Source organism: Simochromis diagramma, unplaced genomic scaffold, assembly GCF_900408965.1.
Source record: "Simochromis diagramma unplaced genomic scaffold, fSimDia1.1 OVJJ01000753.1, whole genome shotgun sequence".
In the NCBI taxonomy this organism is placed as follows: Eukaryota; Metazoa; Chordata; class Actinopteri; order Cichliformes; family Cichlidae; genus Simochromis; species Simochromis diagramma.
In genome coordinates, this window is record NW_024387523.1 from 11,843,182 (window position 1) to 11,866,771 (window position 23,590).

A 23,590-nucleotide genomic window follows, 5' to 3' on the forward strand; every position below is an offset into this window, starting at 1 on the left:
ATGACAGAGCACCACAGGTACATTCATATGGGGAGAAAAAAAAAAAAAAAAAAGTACACTCAATCGAAATGGAAATAACTTTCCCATTTTATCTGCACAAAAAAATAATGGCTGTTCTGTGAAAATCACATTAACCTAGATGCAGTAATTCAAGCAAGTTAGCGCGATAGATATTAAAATGACCACACACACACACACACACACACACACACACACACACACACACACAGGTCATGAGCATGAGCCCAGCACAGAGCTGATATACTCAAACTGTCAAACAATAAATAACCAAACCGGCATGTCCTTGGACAGTGCACGCAGGCACAGAAAAAAGGAAACTCCCTACCACACAGCCAACCAGAGATTCAAACCAATGAACTTTGTTACGCAGCACTCACTTCCCCACCACTCTGGGTTAAAAGCCTCAGGCCAATCTGAATGACTTCACTGTCAGTAGAAAGATTTACAAGACACTTTTCATCAACTGGCTGCCACAAGAGCAGATCAACCGATACAAAACCTCCAAATTTCATTGCTAAAAGCAACTCACAGTCCTTGTATCTACATCAGAAAGAGACGACTGCACATTTGATTTGTAAAGGAAGTATGCTGGGAAAAGCCTTCGTTTTAAAAAGCAAGTACACTTTAAGTATAAACTATAGTTTACCAGTGAACGCAGGCAAACAGACAAATCAAAGACAGAGTTGGTTACCCTACTACTCTGCCTCAGGGCTGGGCATGTGGCAGATGTAAACGCTCTAAGAAATGTCTCAAAGATAAGAGACTGTTGTGGAACGGTCTGGTGAGTGGAGTGCAGCTGGGCTGAGAGGCAGAGCTGGAAGGCAAAGACGAATCCTCTGGACACAGGACAGGCAAATGCTTGAAATCTGCCTGAAGATGCTCCTCTAAACGGAGGTCACGGACCATATCACCCTCTGGAGCCAGAAGGCGGCTGGCCATGTGAGACGACACCTGCCATCAGTTTTGCTCCAACGATGCTGAGGACAGGTGAAAGTTGGAAGGGACACAAAGGAAGGGAGGATTTAGGAAGAGATGAGAGAGTTGAGATCCAAAGGGACAGAATATTTTTGGAAGGTTTGATGCAAATAGTAGTGGAAGCATTCCCCATATAGGGGATTCCTGGGAATTATGAAGGGAAGCTGAAAGGTTCTTTGCAAGCTGATTAAAAAGGAAGCTAGCAGGCTGGAACCAACAAACTGGAGGCTCGGGGCTTGACTGGAAAGGAGACCATCGTTGGCTTCAAAAGTCACTGGAATATTCCAAAATGAGCACAAAAGGCACCCATCTGTCACATGCGGGTATTCTAAAAACCTGAGCTTAGAAAAAATTACCAATACAGTGGGCTTCAGTTTGCGTTGAATCTCTTCAGGGATGTTAATGCTGGAGAAGAGACTTCTCCTTGAAGACAGCACCTTCTCGGCTCTCTGCAGGAGCAATCTACGGTCCGCTGTATCCATTGTTTGCCAAATTGTTCTGTGACCAGCTCAGTTCAAACAGACGATCCACATGCAATTCCAAAAGGAACTTAACAAAAAGCGAGCTTCTCTTTCAGAAAGCTGATACAAAAACCACTTGGTCAAGTAAAACATAGCAAGAGAGCCAAAAGGGAAAACAAAACACAAGAACAGGTGAAAACAAGTAATCCCCAAAGAAAACCAACACCAAACAGGAACACACAAGGAAAAAAATCTGAACCAGGAATGGCTGGAAAGTTTGAGTACTGAATCATACACAGACAATCTAGCAAATGAGATGGGCAAATCAAGAAACTTATACACAGGGGGGGCTGATTGGATAATCAACCACATGTGTGAAAGATACAAAAGCAGGAGTAACCATATGTAGACACAAAGGGTAAGGAATTTACAAAATAAAACAGGAAGTCGTTTGAAGTGATGTCACAGAGGGACACAGAGTGACTTTGGTGGGTGGAGGGAGTGAACCAAACATAAATAAAATCTGAAATCAAAGCCTAGATTTTAATCTCAAGCAAACTGGTGCCAAAGTGGTTGACACTACCGCGAAGCAGTCGCAAGAAGATCTTTCTGATGAAGAGGGTATTATTGACTTCTGAGGTGGAAAAAGTGTGCTTAATTTCTTTTATTAATAAATTTATATCTATTGATCATTTTGCTGACTGACTGAAAGAGTCTAGCAGTGATGTTCAAGCGTACCACAATTAGGTCCAGGAGCTGAAGCAAAGAATCGTATTTGCTTGACGTAAAATTGTAAATAAATAAATAAATAAATACTGTCATCACCCACCCCACAGATGGATCTTTGTTTTTCCAGTGGTATCACAAATTCAATTTCTTGATGCATGCTCAATCATCCAGGTAAGTAAATCACCAAAGGTTGATTCTGTTCATCTGGACGTAGCGTTTTCAGAGGAAGAAACGTTTCGTCACTTATCCAAGTGACTTCTTCAGTCTCAGCTGACTGCAGGTCTCCCCAATCTTATAAACAGCACATTTGCATAATGACTGAAGCCAGCCCACTGAAGGAACAATGGGCTGGGAGGTCAGTTTCTTCATCATAATTATGCAAATTCTCATGACCATTGATCAACAACCACTGATCAAAGCCCACTGATCAATGGCCATGAGTACCATTCACAAACCAAGTGTGTTTCCTTTTGGAACAGTCTTAATTCCACCTACTTCACATACAAGTGTCAGTTCTACAGGCAGAAACATGGGTGTGCCATGGGTTCCCCAGTTTCATCCATCAGTGGCCAATTTGTACATGGAAGAAGTGGAAAAGAGGGCTTTGTTATCCTACCCTGGAACACCACCAAGTCATTGGTTCAGGTATGTGGATGACACCTGGGTGAAAATCAAATCTCAGGATGTACCACATTTCACGGATCACATTAACTCAGTGGATCGACACATCAAATTCACCAGGGAGGATATGAAAAGTGGCAGGTTAGCCTTCTTAGACTGTGAGATTTCCATCAGTAATGGGGGACCTCTAAAAGCTGATGTATACCGTAAACCTACACATACAGATCAGTATTTAAGGTTTGACACTCATCATCCACTGGAACATAAACTGGGTGTCATTAGGATGTTACAACATAGAGCGAACACCATCCCCACAGACACAGTGGCCAGGGAAGAAGAGGAACCTCACACCAAGAAGGCCCTGAGTAAATGTGATTATCCCAGCTGGACTTTTGTCAAAGCTGGGAAGGCGCCAAAAGAAAGCTCCAGCCAATCCAGGAGAGAAGGACAACCGCTGCCAAAGCGAAAACCTGTAGTGATCCCTTATGTTAAGTCTAATTGTTGAATGTGTCATTGTGTTTCTTAAATTTGTAAAGTTATAGTTCAATCTATAGGATCAAGACATTCCTTTGTCTCTGACCACCTCTCCAGCCACTCCATGCTGGGGGAGGTTTTATCACAAGCACATCCCTTGTGAAGATTCTGTTTGATCTTAATTCCTGCTTTTGTGATCCTTTTGGTGAGCAGGAAGTCACGCACACAGAGACACACGCACACAGAGACACACGCACACAGAGAGTACCTTGTCTTTGTAACCAAGGGGGGGGGGGGGTCTTATGAGGGGAGGTGCTTTTGCTGTGATGTGTATTGTAACAGTTGTCAATAAAAAGGCGACGAGGACAGCTGCTCTTTGAAGGATTTGGGCTAGAGATAGGTGAGGAGTGTGAGCTCAGTGTGAGTCAGTCTTGTAGTTTAATTTGAAGATGAAGAGTTTGAAAATCTGCATGATGACGCATCCACTCATATCTCAAATCTTAACTTCCCATTACATTAGCCCGACTACTTCAAATCATCTGATTGCCTTCTAAACAACTCAGCCGAACTCTCAAACTGTACAATTTGAAATCCTCTAAGTTACAACTCATCTCAAGCAATTAACTTAATTAATATGGTCTTTGATGCCACTGCTACTTACAAAATACCAAAAGATGTGGTCAAAGCTCAGGACGTGTTTGATGATCATGTGGGCGCCGACTGTTAGGCCGCAGAGCGTGCAGAGGTAATGCTTCTTCTCATCTGCTCCGACACAAACGCACTCGACGAGGTGCTGCATGCCTGTAAGATCACAATGACACAGATAGTTTAGAGGAGAGGGAACCAGTTTGTCAAACTCTGCCTCGCTGGTATGTCAAGGACGAAAAAAGAGATTGTTAATCATGCTGTTGAAGTGCTCCAAAAAATATGAGCATTCTTTTACTTGAGCAAATGAATGAATGAGTTAATTTGAAAACAAATATGGCTTTGTTATTTTGGCGGTTGTTACTGACCAAGAAGCGGATGCTTCCTGTTGCTGTCTTTCTGGTAAGCCAGGATCGTCATCTTCCCTGGCTTGAAAGCTAAGAGGGAAAATGATTAGATTCAAGTGATTAAACACTGACTGAAAGACAGTAATAAAGAGTAAATGTGAACAGATATATATTTGGTAAATAAAGGTGCCACAACAAGATAAATGACAAAGCTTTGAGTCATAATATGAAAACAAACCACGTAATGTGGCTTAAACATGATATGTGCGATACCATGAAGAGTGTCAGACTAGCCACAAAACAGACTTTGTGGTGAAGATGATTTCTATTGAGAAAAACCACCTCTGAAAACAGCAGATGGCAGCAGTTGTGATTCTAATTAAGCAGATGTTAAAACACTGAATTCACAACTTGATTGATCAGTGAGAAAAAAAAAAAAGTGCACAAACCTTGAATCAGCTTGAGAAGCTTCTCATTTTCACCTAGAGTGAGCATCACTGCAAAGAAGATTCAGATCATTTTCAGCAGCGCAAAACTAAATAAAACTGTCACACAAACACTACATGGATCGATCTTATACCTTCTGAGTAGGTGCTGCTTTTAAGCTTTTCCATAAGACGATCAGGTAAATGCAGCATCTGCAGAGAGAAAATGCAGAATATAACTGTAGAACTGAACAGTAGCTATAAAATAATAAAAACACTTTTGTGATCAGCCTGCATTTCTTAAGATATTTTCGTATACCAGATAAAAACAGAGTGATCCACCTGATAGACAAACAAACCAATTTACCTAATTTTTTTTTTATTTTTTTTTTACTAGAAATCAAAAGGGTTATGTGCTGGATATACAGCAACTGACACTTTATTAGGCATATCTTGTTAGTATCAACTTGCCCCCTGCCACTGCAAATCTCTTGGACAAGTCTGTATAAACCCTAGAGGCGGTCATGTGGAAAAATCCCAGCAGATCAGCAGCTTTAAAACACCTGAACTAGCCAGTCTGGCACCAGCAACCACACCATATGTTCTGTCACTTATATCATCTTTCCTCCTCATTCAGATGCTCAGTTTGAACTTCAGCAGGTCATCTTAACCATGTCTACATGCATAAATGAACCGAGTTACTGCCATGTGATTGGCTGAAGAAATACTTGTGCTAACCAGCGGGTGAACGGGTGTACCTAACAAAGTGTCTCATGAGTGTAGCTCATGTGGAATTGAACAAATTATTTTACTGTTACAATATAATCTACAGCATTAACAATATAACAGCTAGCTTTAAGACGGCATTAAGATATCTAAACATACAGGCACATATTAACCTTTATTTCAGGTGCAGTTATAACTATTTTTATACACACCCTGCAGTTTGTGCTTCTTAAAGAGTTGAAGCTCAGCCAGTTAATTGAAGGTCAGAAGCTTCGTCCAGACGATCTATTGTGTAAGTGACTTAGAGCTACGGAAGGATTGCCTACACGCTTACAAGACACACGTGCCATGTTATTCATTATTATCTTTTATTTGTTTATATCCTTTTTATTAAGCTTTGAGTAGTGGCATTTGATTAAAGCATTTATTCAATATATTCCGTATATAGTTTCAGTTAGGTTATTGCACATATGAGAGTGGCTTCTGTCTGGTAAGAGGTCATGAATTTAGTTGGCGAGGTGAGACAGAGTGCATTTGAGGTCGAGACACACACACACACACACACACACACACACACACACACACACACTTCTAGGTAAGAGTTCAGGCACAGTTTGTTGTAGGACGTGCGTCTGATGTTCCAGAGATAAGCGAGAGTAAGAAGATCTACAGGAAGCACCTGGCATGGAGACGGAGAAAATGTTCTTTTCAAATGTGTCAAAAGTTGTCAACAGAACATTTGTGGTTTTGAAACTTATGCATGCGTTGTATCTGCTTGACGCAAGAGGGGGCATAATAATACCCCGATGCTATAAAACAACTGCTTGTGTATTGTTAGGAGGAGATCGATGCTGATTGTGTGACAGCGTTCATTAAATCATTGTTTGACCCAACCCTCCTGGACCAGTGTTGTTTCGTATCCCTCCTCAATATCTGAAACTGTAACACTCATGATACGTTTACTTCCACGCATAAAATCGCCCAACTCTAATCTGGTATATGAATCATCCTACATTACTTCCACACGCACACGCACACACCTGCAAGTCCATAGATGCTTCTTCTTTTACTCTGTTTTTGAGTTCAGTCTCTTTCATTTTCTTGCTGGGGATCCAGGAGAAACTCATTGCATTGGGATCCATGCAATTCTTATCAAAAAGCAAAAAAATTGAATTAATCTTACAAATTAAACACTAAATATTCCTGCTTTATATTTTATGTTGTTCAGTACTCACAATGTAGTTGCTGTAATGGTCCATAGAAAAGAAGTGCCTTAAGACATCACTAGGTAAACTCTTCTCACCACAGATGTGACACAAGTAAAAAGAAATCCGTGACTCTGGACTGAAACACAGACTCAGCGCAGACAAGCCTGAAAGAAAGTCAATTTAAAACGGGACAATTACTTCAAACATCAAACGAGCTCTTTTGTTTTAAACAGGCTGATGTAATACAATTCCACATTCATCTACATCTAGGTGATAAATCCTATGTTTGTCCAGTAGCATAAAACTTAAGATTTAGGTTCCTGAACTCACTTAAATGCTGCTACAGTAATGCGAAAGGCAAACAAGTGTAAAAATCAATGACGATTTACTTTTAATACCCATATAGGGGCTAAAAATGCTTCATTAAAGACAGTAACAGATTACATTAATCTATATTGTGCTGCACATATAAGCACTCAAGTGTGTCTTGGTCATCAGCTGATTCTGCCAAGATGTCTTCCAACTAAAATCCTTCCCAGAGAACACTACTATATCTCTCGCATGAATTAAAATACATTAATAAAAGGTGCCTCCAGTTCTTATGAAAACCCAACACTCACACATATTTGCATGAACTTTCATACAAAAATCTCTCTAAAATGGCGAACAAAACCCAACACCCACAAAACCAAACCTGTAGAGCAGGGTAGGTGTGATAGGTTTGTAGCTTAAACCTATTCGCTGGAACGTTCAAGACAATTCAACTACACAGCAAAAGCATTGAACACCAAGTAGGCAAAGTTCTTTGTGTTACTCATATATGAGGGAGAGAACCACGACAAGCGCTGTTCCTTCGCTTGACCTCAGTCGCTCTCGTCCGCTCTGCTCTTTTATTGAGGTTACATGAATATACATAGGTTCATTAACATATGACGTCTACATACAAACAAAGAGTACCTTGCCTGTGCGTTGTGTAAGTGTGTGTGTGTGTGTGTGTGTGTGTGTGTGTGTGTGTGTGTGTGTGTGTGTGTGTGTGTGTGTGTGTGTGTGTGTGTGTGTGTGTGTGTGTGTCCATAAATGACTTCCCTAAACCTGCTGGTCTGGAAGTCCAGCAGTTCATCTAAACAAAAGGCACTTAGACTAAAACAGACATAGATACGTTTATCCTGCCACAAAACAATAAGAGAAGGTACGACCTCTCCCATGCTCCCAGGATGTGGGTGTGAATGCCAGAGCACTCTGGAATGCACACAAAGTCTTTGCAGACTATTAAGGATCAAACCTCTACCAACATGACATTGATTATTCCAATCTAAGCATATATGAGTAGATATTTCTAAGCATAAATGACAATCAACAATACAAATCTAACAAGGTGCACTTTGAGAAAATGTACTCACCCACAATGGGATGTTTGAGGCAATTCTTTTTTTCTGGATCCGCAAAAATGATATGAGGTACACCTTTGGCTTTAAAAAGCAAAAACACATGTCAAAGTGAAAGAACGGACTACCTTAAGCTTCCAATAAATAGGGGAGCCTTCTACACCCCGCTTTTTAGACCTTATTTAAAGAAAAAAAAAAAGACAAACTTCAGACAACCACCTCCTCAGGACCATCGTAAGCCTTTAGTTGCTAGTTCCAGTGCAAAAACTCTACACATTGCACAGCAATAAATACAAAATAAAAACACTTAACACCAAGAAGGAAGAAAAAAAAAACAAACTTACCAACATTCTGAAACGTATCTGAAAAGAGGTAAACATTAAAATGAAAAACAGAAAAGATGAAAATGTATAATAGATCAGAGTTCACATAAACAACAGAATTAATGTCAAGTAAAAACTGAGCATTACCATTTGGGAAAAGGTCTTTCAGTTTCTGTGGGTAAAGAACAGGAAACATGCAGAGATGGTTTATTATTACTTAGGTAAATGTGGGGACTGTCTTATTACACTGTACCACAGTTAACTAATCTTCTCACTCAAATTAATTCTCCTTCTCCTCCTACCACATTACAGAGATAAATTAACAGGTGCATTTAGCCTTTGGCTGGTTAGCACCTTTCTATACTGGTTTGGTGTGTTTACATGCAACTTTGGGTAAAAACAAAAAAACAAAACACCCCCCCCCCCTCCCAAAAAAACAAAAACAAACAAACAAACAAACAAACAAAACAAACAAACAAACAAACAAACAAACAAACAAAACAAAAAAAACACACTGAGACAATAACCAATGCAAGGTTAAGTTATAGATAAAGCTGTTTTTATGTTCATTACTGAAGAAAGAATGTCATGCCCAAAAAATAAATAGATTTAAAAAAACAAATGTATATTAAGTCTAATGCCCACCTGGTGATGTACACCTGAAAATATGTGCTTCTTGTAATCAAACAGCCTTCTAAATTTGTAGAGGCAGAGCTGTGGAAAAAAGACAAAAGGTGCATTAGTCAAAGGTTTTTGCTACACAGCTGAGAGTTTGGCAGATGTTATGGAAATTTAGTGCTTTACACTGTTGCCAGGCAGAAATCCAGTCATTTTAAACAAGTATTCTCTTCTCCAGAGACATAAAGCAAGATACTGCCTTAATTGTGAAGATCCTGCAAGCCAGAACTTCCTCTACATGTAGGGGTCAAGGGATTAACACAGGTACGGGACAAAGAACGCTGCATCTTAGTATATAACAAAATTATCTTCTACACAGGTTATTTAGGATTTAACAAACATAAGGCCCATGACCAAAGCCATATCAGCACACATTCAAAGTTCTCTCTTTTCCCCCCCAATGTGCAATCTAGGTTCGGTATAATGATTTAAAACAATATTGCCACTTAAAATTGTAGCCATGCCACTGTGGAGCAATGTGTGCTACCCTTATACCCTGAACCATGCAGGCAATTTAAAATGAAAAAAGGATCCATGGAAACTGCTATGTAGACTCCCTAAACAACATCCATTTAGATGTGTATTTAAATGCCATGATACATTCTAGATCAACAGGTTTTTCACTTTTTACAGAGGTAGTGTCGAGGTGACACCAGTGTCAGAGTTTCACCTCTGATACTGCTGGATAAACAGAAATCCAATCAGGAACGAGATCACACAGAGCTCAACTTTCCACTAGCGAGAGGGAAGTAGTTGCCTCCAACCCACTTCAACTTCCTTCCCTCTGTAGGCTGCTTTTATTGTTTACACTCATGAACATTTATAACACTTGCTGCTATGTTAGGCAGACATTGGAGACTTTATTTTATTTTCGCTGGAAGAGAGATTTGATTTTGAAGTTACTTTTTGTTTAATTTTGTATTTGTTGTTTGGTCAAGTTTATAAGACAGAAACACTGGAATGGTCTGTAAACACGGTTATAGTAGAAAAAGAAGCCAGTTTCTCTTTGTTTCCCTCACCACCATTGTGGTTTTTTATTAAAATAAAATGTTTTTGTTTTTTTGTGGCCATAGGCTCCTGCCTTTCTTTCTGTTATGAGTTTGAGTAAATGAATCGCTGCTGCATTTGGGCGCCCTCTGAGGAGGGTGCGTTTGCTCACAGCTGAAGGAGGATGCCGTTAAAACAGTGCTATTATTAATTTGTGATGGTTGCTTCGGTTAGCTTCAAACAACATTATTAGCAAACTTACTCATGGGCAAATATAAAAAGAATAAATAAATCGCCCTTGTAAAAATGATCGACGATAGATAGGGTTGGGCAATTGGATGATCATATTGACCATCTTGCTTCTTCTACTTCTGTACTATTGATTCATTAAACCATCAGGAACCCTCACATAAACATTTATCGTGTGGAAAAAAGTTAGCATTCATCCTCCAGCTTCACTGCGTTTATGTTATGCTAACATATCTGTGTCGCTAGCGATAACATAGCACATCATTATATACTAGTTATCCCAACTTCAGTAACCCCACAAACGTCACTGCTGTTTGTTTCCCGTCTTCATTTATGTTGGGAGAGACAGCAGAGCTGTACGTTTTAATTTATTCTGAAATCCCTCACTCAGAACATGGTATGTCATGTTTAGTAGAAACTAGCGAGCTAACTTCCTGCTAACTTCTAACTCCGTAAAAATTAATAAATTCTGTTTTCATGGATGCCTGGATGTTAAACTTAATTGTTACACCTGGTAAAGCAGCAACACTGATCATTTTATTAAAGACGAAGGCATTTAGACATTTTTTAACGCTCAGCGATGCCACAGTGTTCGTTTGACTTTAGGACCTGAAGCCGAGTTTGGACCCCGATTACTTCGCGGCTCCTGACTACGGAAGCTGTAATGCTTTGACAATCCATCAAGCAGTGCGGCTTCGTAGCTTACCAAAGCCGTACTAAAATATCTGACAGATTTTTGAGCGCCGTGTACCACATAAAATCGGTTTGAGGTCACTAAGCATGACCAGAACCATAAGGCGCACTGTCATTTTTCCACAAGTCTCCAGCAGATCTGAAAGGCACTTCCTCAGTCTGTTACATTTATACTTTTTTTTGGTTTCTCATTCAGCGCCTACTTTTCCTGTTATTCAGGACGGTTTCGATCAAAACATCTCGTTCCTCATTTAACATTCTTATCTTTTCCTTTTACAGTCTTACACATCGATTCACCTCTCCTTTTATGGTTCTGCCCATCATCTCTGTCTCCCTTTCTTTGCGCACATCCTCATTCTCTATGAGCGTGGGTGGTTATATGTGGGGTCTTTAAGCGTGTCAAGCTCCTTACGTAGTTCTGCTTTTGCCTATACTTATCAAGATGTGTCAGACGGCAGTTAATGCTGCCTTTCTGCACCCTTTCCTGTTATGCTGCTTCTATTCTATAACCATTTTCTGCTGTACTAACACAGGGGCATGCTAGCAATATGATACCATCTACAGTTCCACAATGTAAGGTTCTTTTGATTTGGAAGGAAAAATAAGCGCAGACAGAGTCCTAGGAGGTGTCAAAAAAAGTGATTTATTAAACACGCACACTTATTGTACAGTGTGGGAAGCCGGTCTTCGTCTCTCTGCCCGTTACAGAAAGCTTTATAGCCATTATGACGTCAGGACAATTCCTGGAACTCTTCTCAGAACAACAACCCTTTCCCAGGCTTGAAACCAGATGTTTCCCATCATCGGTATCTGGGAACATAAACAATTGTGTAGACGAGTGTGCAGTTATGTGAGATTGTAGGTCCAGGCCAACGAAAGTTCGGTGTCCTTATCTGACTCACTACGGACTGCCTGGACCTACAGCCATGCTGGTGCTTTCTAGAATGCGTTTTATTGTACGTGTTAATACAAGATCATTCAGTACCCACACCGTTCGCAGATTTACTAAATGATACATGATAATATTGATGATAAACTGATGATAAGTGATGCAGACTAATGAAGTAATGATGAAATAATGACAGTACACGTGAATGATAACACAGTGACAGTAAAATAACATTCCTTATCCTGACAACAATCACCTAATTCAATCTTAACAAAGGGGCTGTTTTAGACCAGCCTGATAATAAATACAACAACCCAGTCCTATACATTTGTTTAAGATTCACATTGAAGAACATATTGTGATAAAAAATGATCAAGAATTCTGATCAAGAGGCCAATGTCATGCCATCTAAAGTAACTGGTTACATAGCACATTTCTAGTATTTTCAGAGCCATGTACAAGTCTCAACTTCAGAGGAAAAACATTTCTTCCTTAAGATATACCTGTACTTTAATGACTTTGTGCCATCAGGATTCAGAAAAATATAATTGGTTGTCATCTGAATATGATACAATTGCATATTGTCTGCAATCAAAATGTATGCAGCGCTTTCTAATAATGTTATCAAATCAAATGGGCGATATAAGATTTTTTCCAGATCACGATATGTTTTTTTCATTTCAGGCGATAACGATATATATCACGATATAAGCCAAATAACTATATTTGTAAGATTTAAATGTGCCGTTGCTCACAAGTGAAATGTGAAATAATCAGCAGCTTGTTTTTATTTAAATATTTATTTCCCATAATAAGTTCAACAGGGTAGATGTACTTAAGGAACATGAGACTTTTTCAGATAAATAAAGGCAAATATTGCAAACTACACAAAAGGCAGCCGCTAAAGCGTTTAAGTTTCAAAATAGAACAAACGAAACAGACTACTAAATTGTCAATTCCACTTAGAAACAAAATATTAATTCTAAAAATAAATCTTAGTTTGTTTTACAGAAGAACAGACATAATTGACTAACTTTTGTCAATATCAAATAAACTGAGAACTAAAAGGAAATTCTCAATCTCTCCTTGTTGTATAGCTTAGCTTTTCAAACAGTTTTAACAGTTACTTTAGTCTGACAAAAGCCGAATGACGAATTAGCGCTTCCAGTCAGAGACTGAGGCTACGTCCACACGTACACGGGTATTTTTGAAAACGGAGATTTTCCGTTTTCGTTTTAAAAAAATAATCCCGTCCACACATAAAGGCAGAAATGAAGGAAAACGCTGCTATGAACATGCCAAAGCAGCAGGTGGCGCTAGATTCCTAACCGTGCAGAAATGTTGGCCAATCAGAAGTCTAGAAGCCTCGGTGGGAAAAAGTAAACAAAGCTGGGGCATAGAAGCAGAACCGAGTCGTATGTGTGGAGGGACAGTAACTGTGTGTATATGTAAGCATTTAAACACTGCAGAGAGTAGAATTAACAGTAACAGTATTGTAGAAATTCATTTCACCGACACAATAACGTGGCGCACAGTGTGACGTCAAAAAATGCGCACACCTTTGATGCTGCGTTTTCTCCGTTTTTCTAGTCCACACGTAAATGCAAAAACGGAGTTTTCAAAAATATCCACCCTGGCCGGAGTTTTTAAAAATCTTCGTTTTCAGTGACCAAAAATGCTGTTTACGTGTGGACAAAAGGTGCAAACGCATAGAAAAATCTGCGTTTTCAAAAATACCCGGGTACGTGTGGACATAGCCTGAGCATGCACCAGTTTATTGTATTTCCAGACTTGCTTTCGGCACAATTTACAGTGAACGCTACTCTGTGTTTTGTCAGACTTGAAATAGCCGAAATACCTTCACACTACGGAACTTCTATGGCTCTTCCGTTCGACAGTCTCTCCGGCATTGGAACCATCATCCGTTTTCTCTTCGGTAACCTTCGGTCACGCTCGGTTGATTTTTCTAGTCGGCACACTCATTTCCTCCATTACCCGGGCGGTACGGTGGCTGGCTGCTTCCCAAACAAATACACATGTGCGGCTTGGCACTTGTGCTGTACGTAACAAGTCACGTGACGTGACACTGCGGCTGTGATTGGTTCGGCTCTGCGCTACTTAATTTGGATTGGCTGTTTTTTTTGAGGACAAGAGCGGCGAGGTCTATCGCAATAGTTTAATTTTTCTATCGAGAAAACGTTAGATCGCGATACATATCGTTATCATTCTATCGCCCAGCTCTACATCATCTGATATATATCATTATATCAAACAGCTCTAAACATATCCATCATCCTTTGAATTCTCTCCACCGAACTCTCCTAACTGAAGTTTTTGTGGAAAATATATTATTATGTGGCAGGGCTTTTAATTTGTGACATATTAATCTAGAAGCTAATGAATGTGCAAAGCATAGGGCCTTAGAAGAAGTATTTTTCTTGTAACTGGCTACGTGCCTGCACAGTCAGAACAGAATGTACTCAGGATGTGCCACATATGATCCTGGGCCTCGTAGTGAGAACAACAGGAAAAACCTGGGATGAAAGGCAGTTGATAGCTTGTTATAGAAAATTACCAAAAAAGGAACTGTATCTAACTGTAACTGACGCATGTTATGTTATCTGCTTACGCATGAAGAGGGTGAACCCCGACATATAAAACAATAGGTTCAAGTGCTTTTCTTTGAGATCAACACGGAAGGTGCCATTGTGTAAATCTCCCATACATGTATGCTAATAAATAATTGTTGGTTAACTGGACCTGCTCTGAGTAGTGGTTGTTTGTTCTCAGCCCAACATCAAAGAATTCGGGACATTTTCTACTGCCATCTGTCACTTGATCACCAGCTTTCTGACAAACAGCAAACAGCAAGTGAAGACGGAAAACGTTGTTTCTTAAGTTTAGACAGGTCCTCGTCAAAGATGTGCCCTCTACACCTCCAAGAACCCAGCCATTAAACTCCTAATGACCCAACAATCCCTGAACTTATCCAAGATGGTGATAAGTTAGATATCAGCAGGAGGTTGAGCAGACAACTGAGCCTAGCACCAAAAGGTGCTGGAGCCAGTGGCAACAAGTCCCTTAGTGGCAACATGGGGATGCTAAAAGTATCACTGAATATCTGTACATATAGCCCTTTTCCACTAGCTCAGCATGGCTCGAGTAAGTTTTTAGTGTTCTCCATTAGGTGGTAGTACCTGGTACCAGGTAGGGCAGGACAATATGGCCAAAAATATTTGTCACGATATATATTAGAAAATTTGCGATAACGATATAACTGATGCGAGACAAAATGTCAACACAAAGTTTTTTTTAATTTGGAGCACATTTCTACAAGAAAGATAAGTTACCATATTTATTGGGCCATAATGTGCACCGGATTATAAGGCGAAACCAAACAGTTAGATAAGGCGAACTTTACTCAACTCATTCTTCTTGCTTCCTCCACTTCTGTACCTTTGACTCATTAATGCTGAATTATCTCGCAGCTGCTCTATTCCCATGTTCTACTGTGTGACTGATAGAGTGTGAAATCCACTTCGTATGTCTCTTAGCAGGTGCCATTTTAGGGTCCTTATACACGTACAACACGGTAGATGGACCGATCTGACACTGACCTAAATTACTGGATCGGATATCGGAGAGAAATAAAAAAAATGTAATACGATCCAATAAATATCAAAAAAAGCACCTCACAAAACTTGGACATGTCATAACTCAGCTCATAACCGTAACACGTCGGAGCAGTATGCATCACGTGATAGAGCGGCTGTGGCGTGCGAGACCTGTTGGCGTCTGGTTGAGTATTTGGAGCCTTGCTACCAAACCGGCATTTCATCTCCAAGAAAGTTATCCCAGAGAGAAGTAAAGCAAGTGTGTAAGTTCATCTCTGAATGTTTGTAAAGCATTCCAGCGCTAAGCTTAACAACCGATATATGGAGCGACTGCCTCTCTCCCCCTCCCTCTCCTGCTGCTACTTCAAACTTGAAACTGATTAATGATCAGCTGATCGGCTTTTCTGTCGCGAGTCAGTCTCTCGTTTGTTTATCGCCCACTTCACGCCAGAAAGAGGAAATCAGCGGCTGAACAACAGCAGCACGTTTAAGCTTGATAATCTGTGGTTAGAATTTATTTAATATTACTTTCTACACCAGGATCTTTTTCTACGTAGCTGACAGCTGGTAACTGTGCAGGGGCGGATCTAGCAAAGTTTAGCCAGGGGGCCGATAGGGCATGAACGGGGAAAAGGGGGGCACAAAGACACACTTTTCTTTCTTATTCTCATTTAAAATGTCTAGCTTTTAATAAATAATTATCTGAATCTTACACCCAAAGTTTTAATCTGATGTAAAATTAAGTATAGAAGTCCATTACTGTATATAGTAGCTATTAAGTCTAATATACCCTAGTAAGCTATAGTACTTTTTCCTTTGGGAAGGTATGATCTGTGCAGTCTGCAATTCTGTTGAAGAAAGATGTTAAATCTATTTAATTATTCTTGGAAAATAGTTGTTTTTTTTCCCCCCCACACTGCATCAAATTAAAGTTGATTACATCGATTAAGCATCATGAGGTGGGGGGTGGTTCCCTATTTTTATTTTTAGCTTGGCGTTTGCAACCCTATTAGTTAGGTTGCTTACTCTTTAAAATACCAGAATAGGGAGGATGAAGTAGGTTTAAGTTTATTAGATTGATCAGTATTGCTGAACTATGAAATATTTTGGGTGCAGTGTTTTTTTTTTTTTTTTTTTTTTGCATACAGGTATAACAGAATAGCTTTAGTGTTTGTTTTTTTTAAAACTTGAGTATGAACTTATACAAAATGCAGCAAGATATTTAAATTAAAAAAAACCCAAAAAAACCCCCCCCCCCCCAAAAAAAAAAAAAAAAAACCACTATATCGGATTCATATCGGTATCAGCCGATATCCAAATTTATGATATTGTATCGGACATAAAAAAAGTGGTATTGTGCCATCTCTACAATACGGTAATATTATGTTGAAGTACAGTACTCCGCAAGGCTCCTGACTACGGGAGCCGTAATGCTCTGACAGTCTATTAAGCGGTGTGGCTTCGTAGCTTACCAAAGTCGTACTAAAACATTTTTTGACAAATCTTGACAGAGCGCCGTGCACCACATAAAGTGCTTTTGTGGCTATCTGACGGACAAAAACCAAACCAGTTCCACATCACTGAAGTTGCATGTTTTTAAAAAACAATTCTGGTTCATCCGTTTCATTCAACGATCCGCTTCCGCCCTTCTCATTCTCTGTCGCCGCTATACTTTTTCCGCCATATGCATACGAAAACCAGGGCACTGGGTAAAACCAGGTTTTACCCATATTCTATCGCAATTTCATTTTTTTAATCATTGCCTAACATTATACCGGTATTCCCGTGAACAGTATAATATGGCCCAGCCCTAGTACAAGGAACTTTGTTTTCCCACTTTTTAAAATACCTACTTAGTTGGGGCTCCAAGCAATCCAAAAATAATGTCAGACTGCATGTCACCGATTGGCTTGTCAGTGGCAATCGCATGATGAGTTACGAAAATCAAAACACCATTTTTGAAATGCAGCAACAACGGAAATGGCTACACAAAATAGAACACCGTGGTCCCCAAGTCTGAGAAAAAGCCATAAACCAAACACCTGCTATACCATTGCCTCGATGTCCTCATTTGTTGTGGCATTTGTGTTTGAGGTCGAGCATTACTATAAATCTTACTTCATCTGTTTTGTTGTGATTTTGCCTGCAACATGGTAAGCAGTGATGAAGCCCAGAGTGGGTATGCATATCCCCGTGACAGTTGCACCTCTCTGAAGGTTTTGCAATTTATGACTTTGCCCCAAAAAAAAGGGGGGGGGGAGCCTGTGAGTCAAGTCCAAACCATAGCCTCTCCCCCGTTTTGACCAATTAGAAGCACAATTGCTTATATTAGAATATATTATCTTGTGTAACACCAAATTAGGGTAATTCTTTTTCAGGAAAATGGCTACAGCTAACTGCTTGCAGAGTGTAACCTTGTCAAAGACAATTTCATTTATACCCACTGATAAGGCACATGAGGCTGCCACAGTATTCTCCTGAACAGTGTTGGGAAGGTTACTTTTAAAATGTATTCCAATACAGATTGCAGAATACATGCCCCAAAATGTATTTCGTAACGTATTCAGTTACGTTACTCAATGAGAGTAACGTATTCTGAACTTTGGATTATTTAATATATTATCATACTTTTCACAACTACATGAATGCGTTATTGCTGTTTGATTCATTACTATAACTGAATGTTACTCGCCATACCAAAACCAACTAGATTTTTAAATCTTAATATAAAATTGGTAACAATAGGGTGGACATTAGGTAAGGCTGCACTTTTTGCAGCGATCTCGTATAGGAAACTATTCCGCGCGTATATAAAACAGGTCCGTGGCTCCGAACTGTAGTAAAGGGACCTCTGGCTAATACATCGGAGTCTGTGTCGGGCTCGTAGCCGAAAACTAGCTTTACTTTGTTGTCTGGGTCATAGCTTACTTAAAGCTGGGCTCGTCAGGCACTCTTTTTGGCTGCAGTGGTTATTATTAGATTTACATGCTTCCATCTCCTGCTTTTTCTTGATGACAACTTGTACTTTTTGACTCTCCTTTTTCTCCCTCCCTCGCGCTCACAGACACATAACGGGTATGGCAGTCCATTGTCCCTGCAGCACGGACTACACTGCCCATGAGGCTACATTCTTTAGGGCCATGTCTGTAACACTCTGCCTATTGCCTTCATACTATTTAATTTTTTTTTTTTTTTTTTTTAAATAGTAATTTTAAAAAATATTTCACGTCATTATGCGGGCCGCAACATGGGCCGCAAGCTCATCATTCTCCAACCAAAATTGACTGAACCAGCCGCAAGAGAAGATCCAAACTATGCTTCACATAAACATTGTCATGAATTCCCCCTTACTTTTGCAGTTTTGCCTCCACCACGATAAAAAAATATAATAACAATAATAACAACAATAAATCACACTTCATGCACAGCTCTCTCTCAGTGTACGTCAAGAAAAATTCGCCATGAAAAATTTGTTTTCTGTAATATTTGCTTGCTTATTACCCACCAGTCTACCGTTGTTTACAGCGCTGTCTGACGCTTTTTTTTTTGGGGGGGGGGGGCAGCGCTGTTGTTCTCAGCCCAACATCAAAGAATCAGGACACCTAACCCCAGCCTGGTGGCCCCTCTCCCCAATCCTGTTCCTGATTCAATCTACCAAGTTAAGTTACCACGTGTCTTTTAAATCGACCATCATCCAGGTCAATTGCTATGTCTTCTGTACCAAAGTTGGCAGTTTCTTTCTGGCTCTTGTGCCTATTCTGGGTTAAAAAAAAAAAAAAAAAAAACTACTATAAAGTCAACAAGAGAAAAATGGTCTTCCTGTGCCAGCCGAAGTGTCTGCCGGTTCACTTTCCTGACATTGGTTCTGTGGTAGCTGAGGTCTTTCTGCTCCTGAATTTGATGGACATGGTAGTCTGAAGGTACTATGCAGACTTGCGTCGACATGTTCCCGTCTTTGGTACTTTATGATGTAGGTCTTCTCTTCAGCAGGGGGAAAAATAAAGAACCTTGTATTGGGTTAAAACCGCAAGGTAAGAAAAAAAAAAAAAAAAAAAAAAAAAATCCAAATACAGCCTTTTCTTCTTGTACATTTCTTTGATCACTGTTGGGTTTTCACTTATTTGTCTTTATGGTAAACTCTTCTATGGTCTCCCTTCTTTTTCAATCAATATTTAAACATAGCATTACCGCCATAATGCTTCACTCAAAGGAGACAGACGGAGGATGCAAATATCCATCTCTGATTAGCTGAAGTATCCCTTGGGGAAGGTCACATATATATATATAGAGATCAACTGTACAGATGCACATCCGTGAGCAGATATTCCCCTGTTCTCAAGGCTGTTCCTGCAGTTATCTCCAGCTCCTTCAGAGATGACTTTTATCTTACCTGTTCTTTCAGAAATGTTTTTTTTCCTAAATTAGAATCCCATCTACTTAGTGATCAGACAGCTCTACTGCCAGACAGTTTTTCCCCTAAGGAACCTCTGTTCCACTGCTGCACCTTGCCCCCTTCTCAACCACATGATGGGTAACATGCTTCCTGAAGGGCCCTTGAAAGGTTTCCACCTTTGGCCTTTCTTCAGGGCAATCGTCAGTTGCTGAGTCTGTCTGATCTGCCCTAGAGCTCCCAGCTGACAATTTCCTATTCCTTAACCTAGAGCTGCCCATCTAAGGCAGCTGTTCCCAAACTTCTTTTGCCCTCCTTTGTGTTTACAATAAAATCTTCTCCCCCCCCCCAACACAAACACATCCTCCAGCCACACACAAACTCAGATTCCATTGCAGTGCACCTCAAACCTTTTGTAAACAATTAAAAGTAAACTGCAATAAATTACAAGTAGCAAAAAACAAAAAAAAAACACACACACACACACACACACACACACACACACACACACCCCAACAACAAAACAAAATTAATTATTTCACATGTAGTTGTTTTTTGTTTTTGTTTTTTTACCCAGCACATGATCCCGATGCAGGGGAAACTAATTCTGTCGGTGAAACCTACCATGGCACCGCTGTTGTGCAGGTGAAGCCAAAGGCAAGATATGCTTAATCATATTTTCTAGTCTTTGGCACGGAAGGAAGTTGTTTGGAAGCATATTTGGCGATGCTTCATCTTCTGTTTTGCATTTGTGTGAGAGCCCCATCAAAAACTTGTCCATCATGCTAGCAGTGGAATACTTCGAGGACCTCCTTAATCCCACTGCTACGTCTTCCGAGGAGGAAGCAGAGTCTGGGGATGACTCGCCAATTTCCGGGGGCGAGGGCACTGAGGCAGTTAAACAACTCCTTTGTGGCAGAGCCCCTGGTGTGGATGAGGTCCGCCCCGAGTTCATGAAGGCTCTGGACGTTGTAGGGCTGTCCTGGTTGACACGCCTCCACAATGTTGCATGGAGATCAGGGGCAGTACCCCAGGACTGGCAGACCGGGGTGGTGGTCTCCATCTTTAAAAAGGGGGACCGGAGGGTGTGTTCTAACTACAGGTGTGTCTTGCCCATTGCAACGGGCCATTCGATCCCTATACAACCGTTGCAAGAGTTTGGTTCGCATTGCCGTCAATAAGTCGGACTCGTTCCCAGTGGGTGATGGGGTCCGCCAGGGCTGCCCTTTGTCACCGATTCTGTTCATAATTTTCTAGGCGCAGCCAAGTGGCGGAGGGCTTTCACTTCGGTGGCCCCAGAATCTCGTCTCTGCTTTTCGCGGATGATGTGGTTCTGTTGGCTTCATCGGGTGATGCCCTCCAGCTCGCACTGGAATGGTTCGCAGCAGAGTGTGAAGCAGCAGGAATGAGGATCAGCACGTCCAAATCTGAGGCCATGGTTCTCAGCCGGAAAACGGTGGAGTACCCACTCCGGGTCGGGGATGAGTTCCTGCCCCAAGTGGAGGAGTTCAAGTATCTTGGGGTCTTGTTCGCGAGTGATGAGAGAAGGGAGCCGGAAATCGACAGATGGGTTGCACCGGTCTGTCGTGGTGAAGAGGGAGGTCGGGGGAGAGGACATTAAGCCACTTTCACTCACTGGTCACTTTTTGAACCAGACCATTCTAGTATTAGGCTGGACGCCCTTTTGCCTACAGAGCTTCCTGAAATTGTCAGAGCTTCCTTAAATTGTCATGCCATATATTCAATAACGTACTGGAAAAATTCCTAAGAGATTTTGGTCCACATTTACATGATAGCGTCACACAGGTACTGCAGATTTATCGGCTGCACATCGAGGATGGTAATCTCCAATCCTGCTACATCGAAAATAAGCTCTGTTTGATTAAGGTTCAGTCTCTGTGGAGCCAATTTGAGTACAGGGAACTCATTGTCATGTTCAAGAAATCAGCTTGAGATGATTTCAGCTTCGTGACATGGTGTGTTATCCTGCATGGACAGCAGCAATACTCAGGTAGGCCGTGGTGGTTAAATCATGCTGAGTTGGTACTAATAAGTCCAAAGTATGCCAAGAAAATGTCCCCACCCCATTACATCACCAGCAGCAGGCTGAGCTGTTGCAGCATAGTCAAGAGTCATTAGACTAGGCAATGAGTTCACAACCTTCTGTTGTCCAATTTTGGTGAACTGAGAGGAGTGGCACCTGATGTGGTCTTCTGCTTCTGCTACCCATCTGCTTCAAGGTTCAACATCTTGTGTATTCAGAGATGCTCTTCTGAAAACCTGGGTTGTAACAACTGGCTATTTGAGCCAATGTAACATTCTGGACAGTCTCCTTCAGCCTCCCATTGTAATGCTCGGTGTAAACTTCAGCAAGTCATCTTGACCATGCCTGCATGCCGCACAGCACTGAGTTGTGTCCATGAGATTGGTTAAATAAGATAGTTGCACTAACAACATTACAGTTTGGTATGGAAGCTGTTCTGCCAAAATAAAAACCCTTACTCTGTCCAATACTGTACTAACTGACACTCTGAAATCTTGTACTGCTGCTCACTCCTGACACTTTTCACTATTTGCTGATTGACTTTTCTTCTGCTCGTCAAACACATTTCATTGCAATGTTGACCCTGTGCCAAGTATGACAGATAAAAATAAATTAAAAAAAAAAAAAAAAAAAAAAAAAAACAACCTAAAACTGAACATGACTGTCTGGGACATGAAAAGCATTATGTAGTATTTTTAGATGTACTTGTATGACCTGTGTGTAAATGGTTCAAAGTGGTCCTCGGAGACTTCGATTTTTTTTATTCTAGCAGCTGCAGCACCCCTAGTGTTTGAGAGTTGCCTAAAGAGTTAATATAAACATTTAATTCAAAGGTACATGGAAAACTGTTACAAGGGGCACAAGTATAGAAATATGAAAGAAAAAAAAAAAAAAAAAAAAAGTACCCTTGAATCTATATTTGCTGTTGGTGGCCATCAAAGACAGACAATGACTTCACACCATTTTATATAAAAAATAAAAAAAAAAAAAAAAAAAAAAAAAAAAAAAAAAACTCCACGTCCACATTATCATTTTCCAACGTTTCGAAGAGTTGTTCATCCACACTGAAACGACTGAAAACCCTGAAAACCATTACGTTCCTGCACTGCGCATGCGTGAAACGCAAGATGATTCTGCGTCATTTCCGTCTGCTGTTTATTTACTTTCCAGTGCTTTGAAACTTTGCGGCATAATGTCGAGGAAAAGCACAGTTTTTTAATGAAGGTGCAGTTGTTGCTGCGAGTAACACAAGACTACAAAGTTGCAAAAGCACCATCTCAGTGTGGACGGAAGGCCAAAACTGAGAGAAAAAGATGTGTTTTCAAACAAAAACGTGTTAGTGTGGACATGGCCTTAATCTAGCCTCCAAGTGTCCAGAGCTGCGTCAGCTACTCATTTGTAGTTCAAGTAGTATTTGTATTCAAGTGGATTATTTATACCTTCACAGCTGTTGCTACAAAAAAAGCAACACGTGGTAGAGACACATCTGTACCATGAACTAGAGATAGGTCGGTCGTGAACGAAGCGGCTCTTAGGGACGGATCTTTGAAGTGAACGACGGGAGCCGGCTCCTTATTGGAAGTAGTGGGGGAGGGTGTTCTCTCTCTCTCTCTCTCACCCTCTCTCTCTCGCCGCATGTGAGCCAGCCTTGTGTTTAAGCTGAGCAGAAGGGGGAAGGGTGCAAAAAGCCTTGTGTTTGTGCTGAG

At 40.6% G+C, this 23,590-nt stretch overlaps 1 protein-coding gene across 1 annotated transcript in view; it reads right to left on the bottom strand.

The window, feature by feature from the left end:
- LOC120727198 overlaps positions 1 to 23,590 on the bottom strand; it is a 63,528-nt gene that overhangs the window by 38,723 nt on the left and 1,215 nt on the right. Inside the window, exons 2-11 of the mRNA XM_040021402.1 lie at positions 8,986 to 9,054; positions 8,488 to 8,512; positions 8,362 to 8,379; positions 8,033 to 8,101; positions 6,660 to 6,796; positions 6,465 to 6,572; positions 4,854 to 4,911; positions 4,723 to 4,770; positions 4,295 to 4,363; positions 3,943 to 4,082 (exon numbers count right to left, since the gene is read on the bottom strand). Coding sequence (XP_039877336.1) covers positions 3,943 to 4,082; positions 4,295 to 4,363; positions 4,723 to 4,770; positions 4,854 to 4,911; positions 6,465 to 6,572; positions 6,660 to 6,796; positions 8,033 to 8,101; positions 8,362 to 8,379; positions 8,488 to 8,512; positions 8,986 to 9,054 — 741 coding nt within the window. The remainder of the gene's footprint in view (positions 1 to 3,942; positions 4,083 to 4,294; positions 4,364 to 4,722; positions 4,771 to 4,853; positions 4,912 to 6,464; positions 6,573 to 6,659; positions 6,797 to 8,032; positions 8,102 to 8,361; positions 8,380 to 8,487; positions 8,513 to 8,985; positions 9,055 to 23,590) is intronic.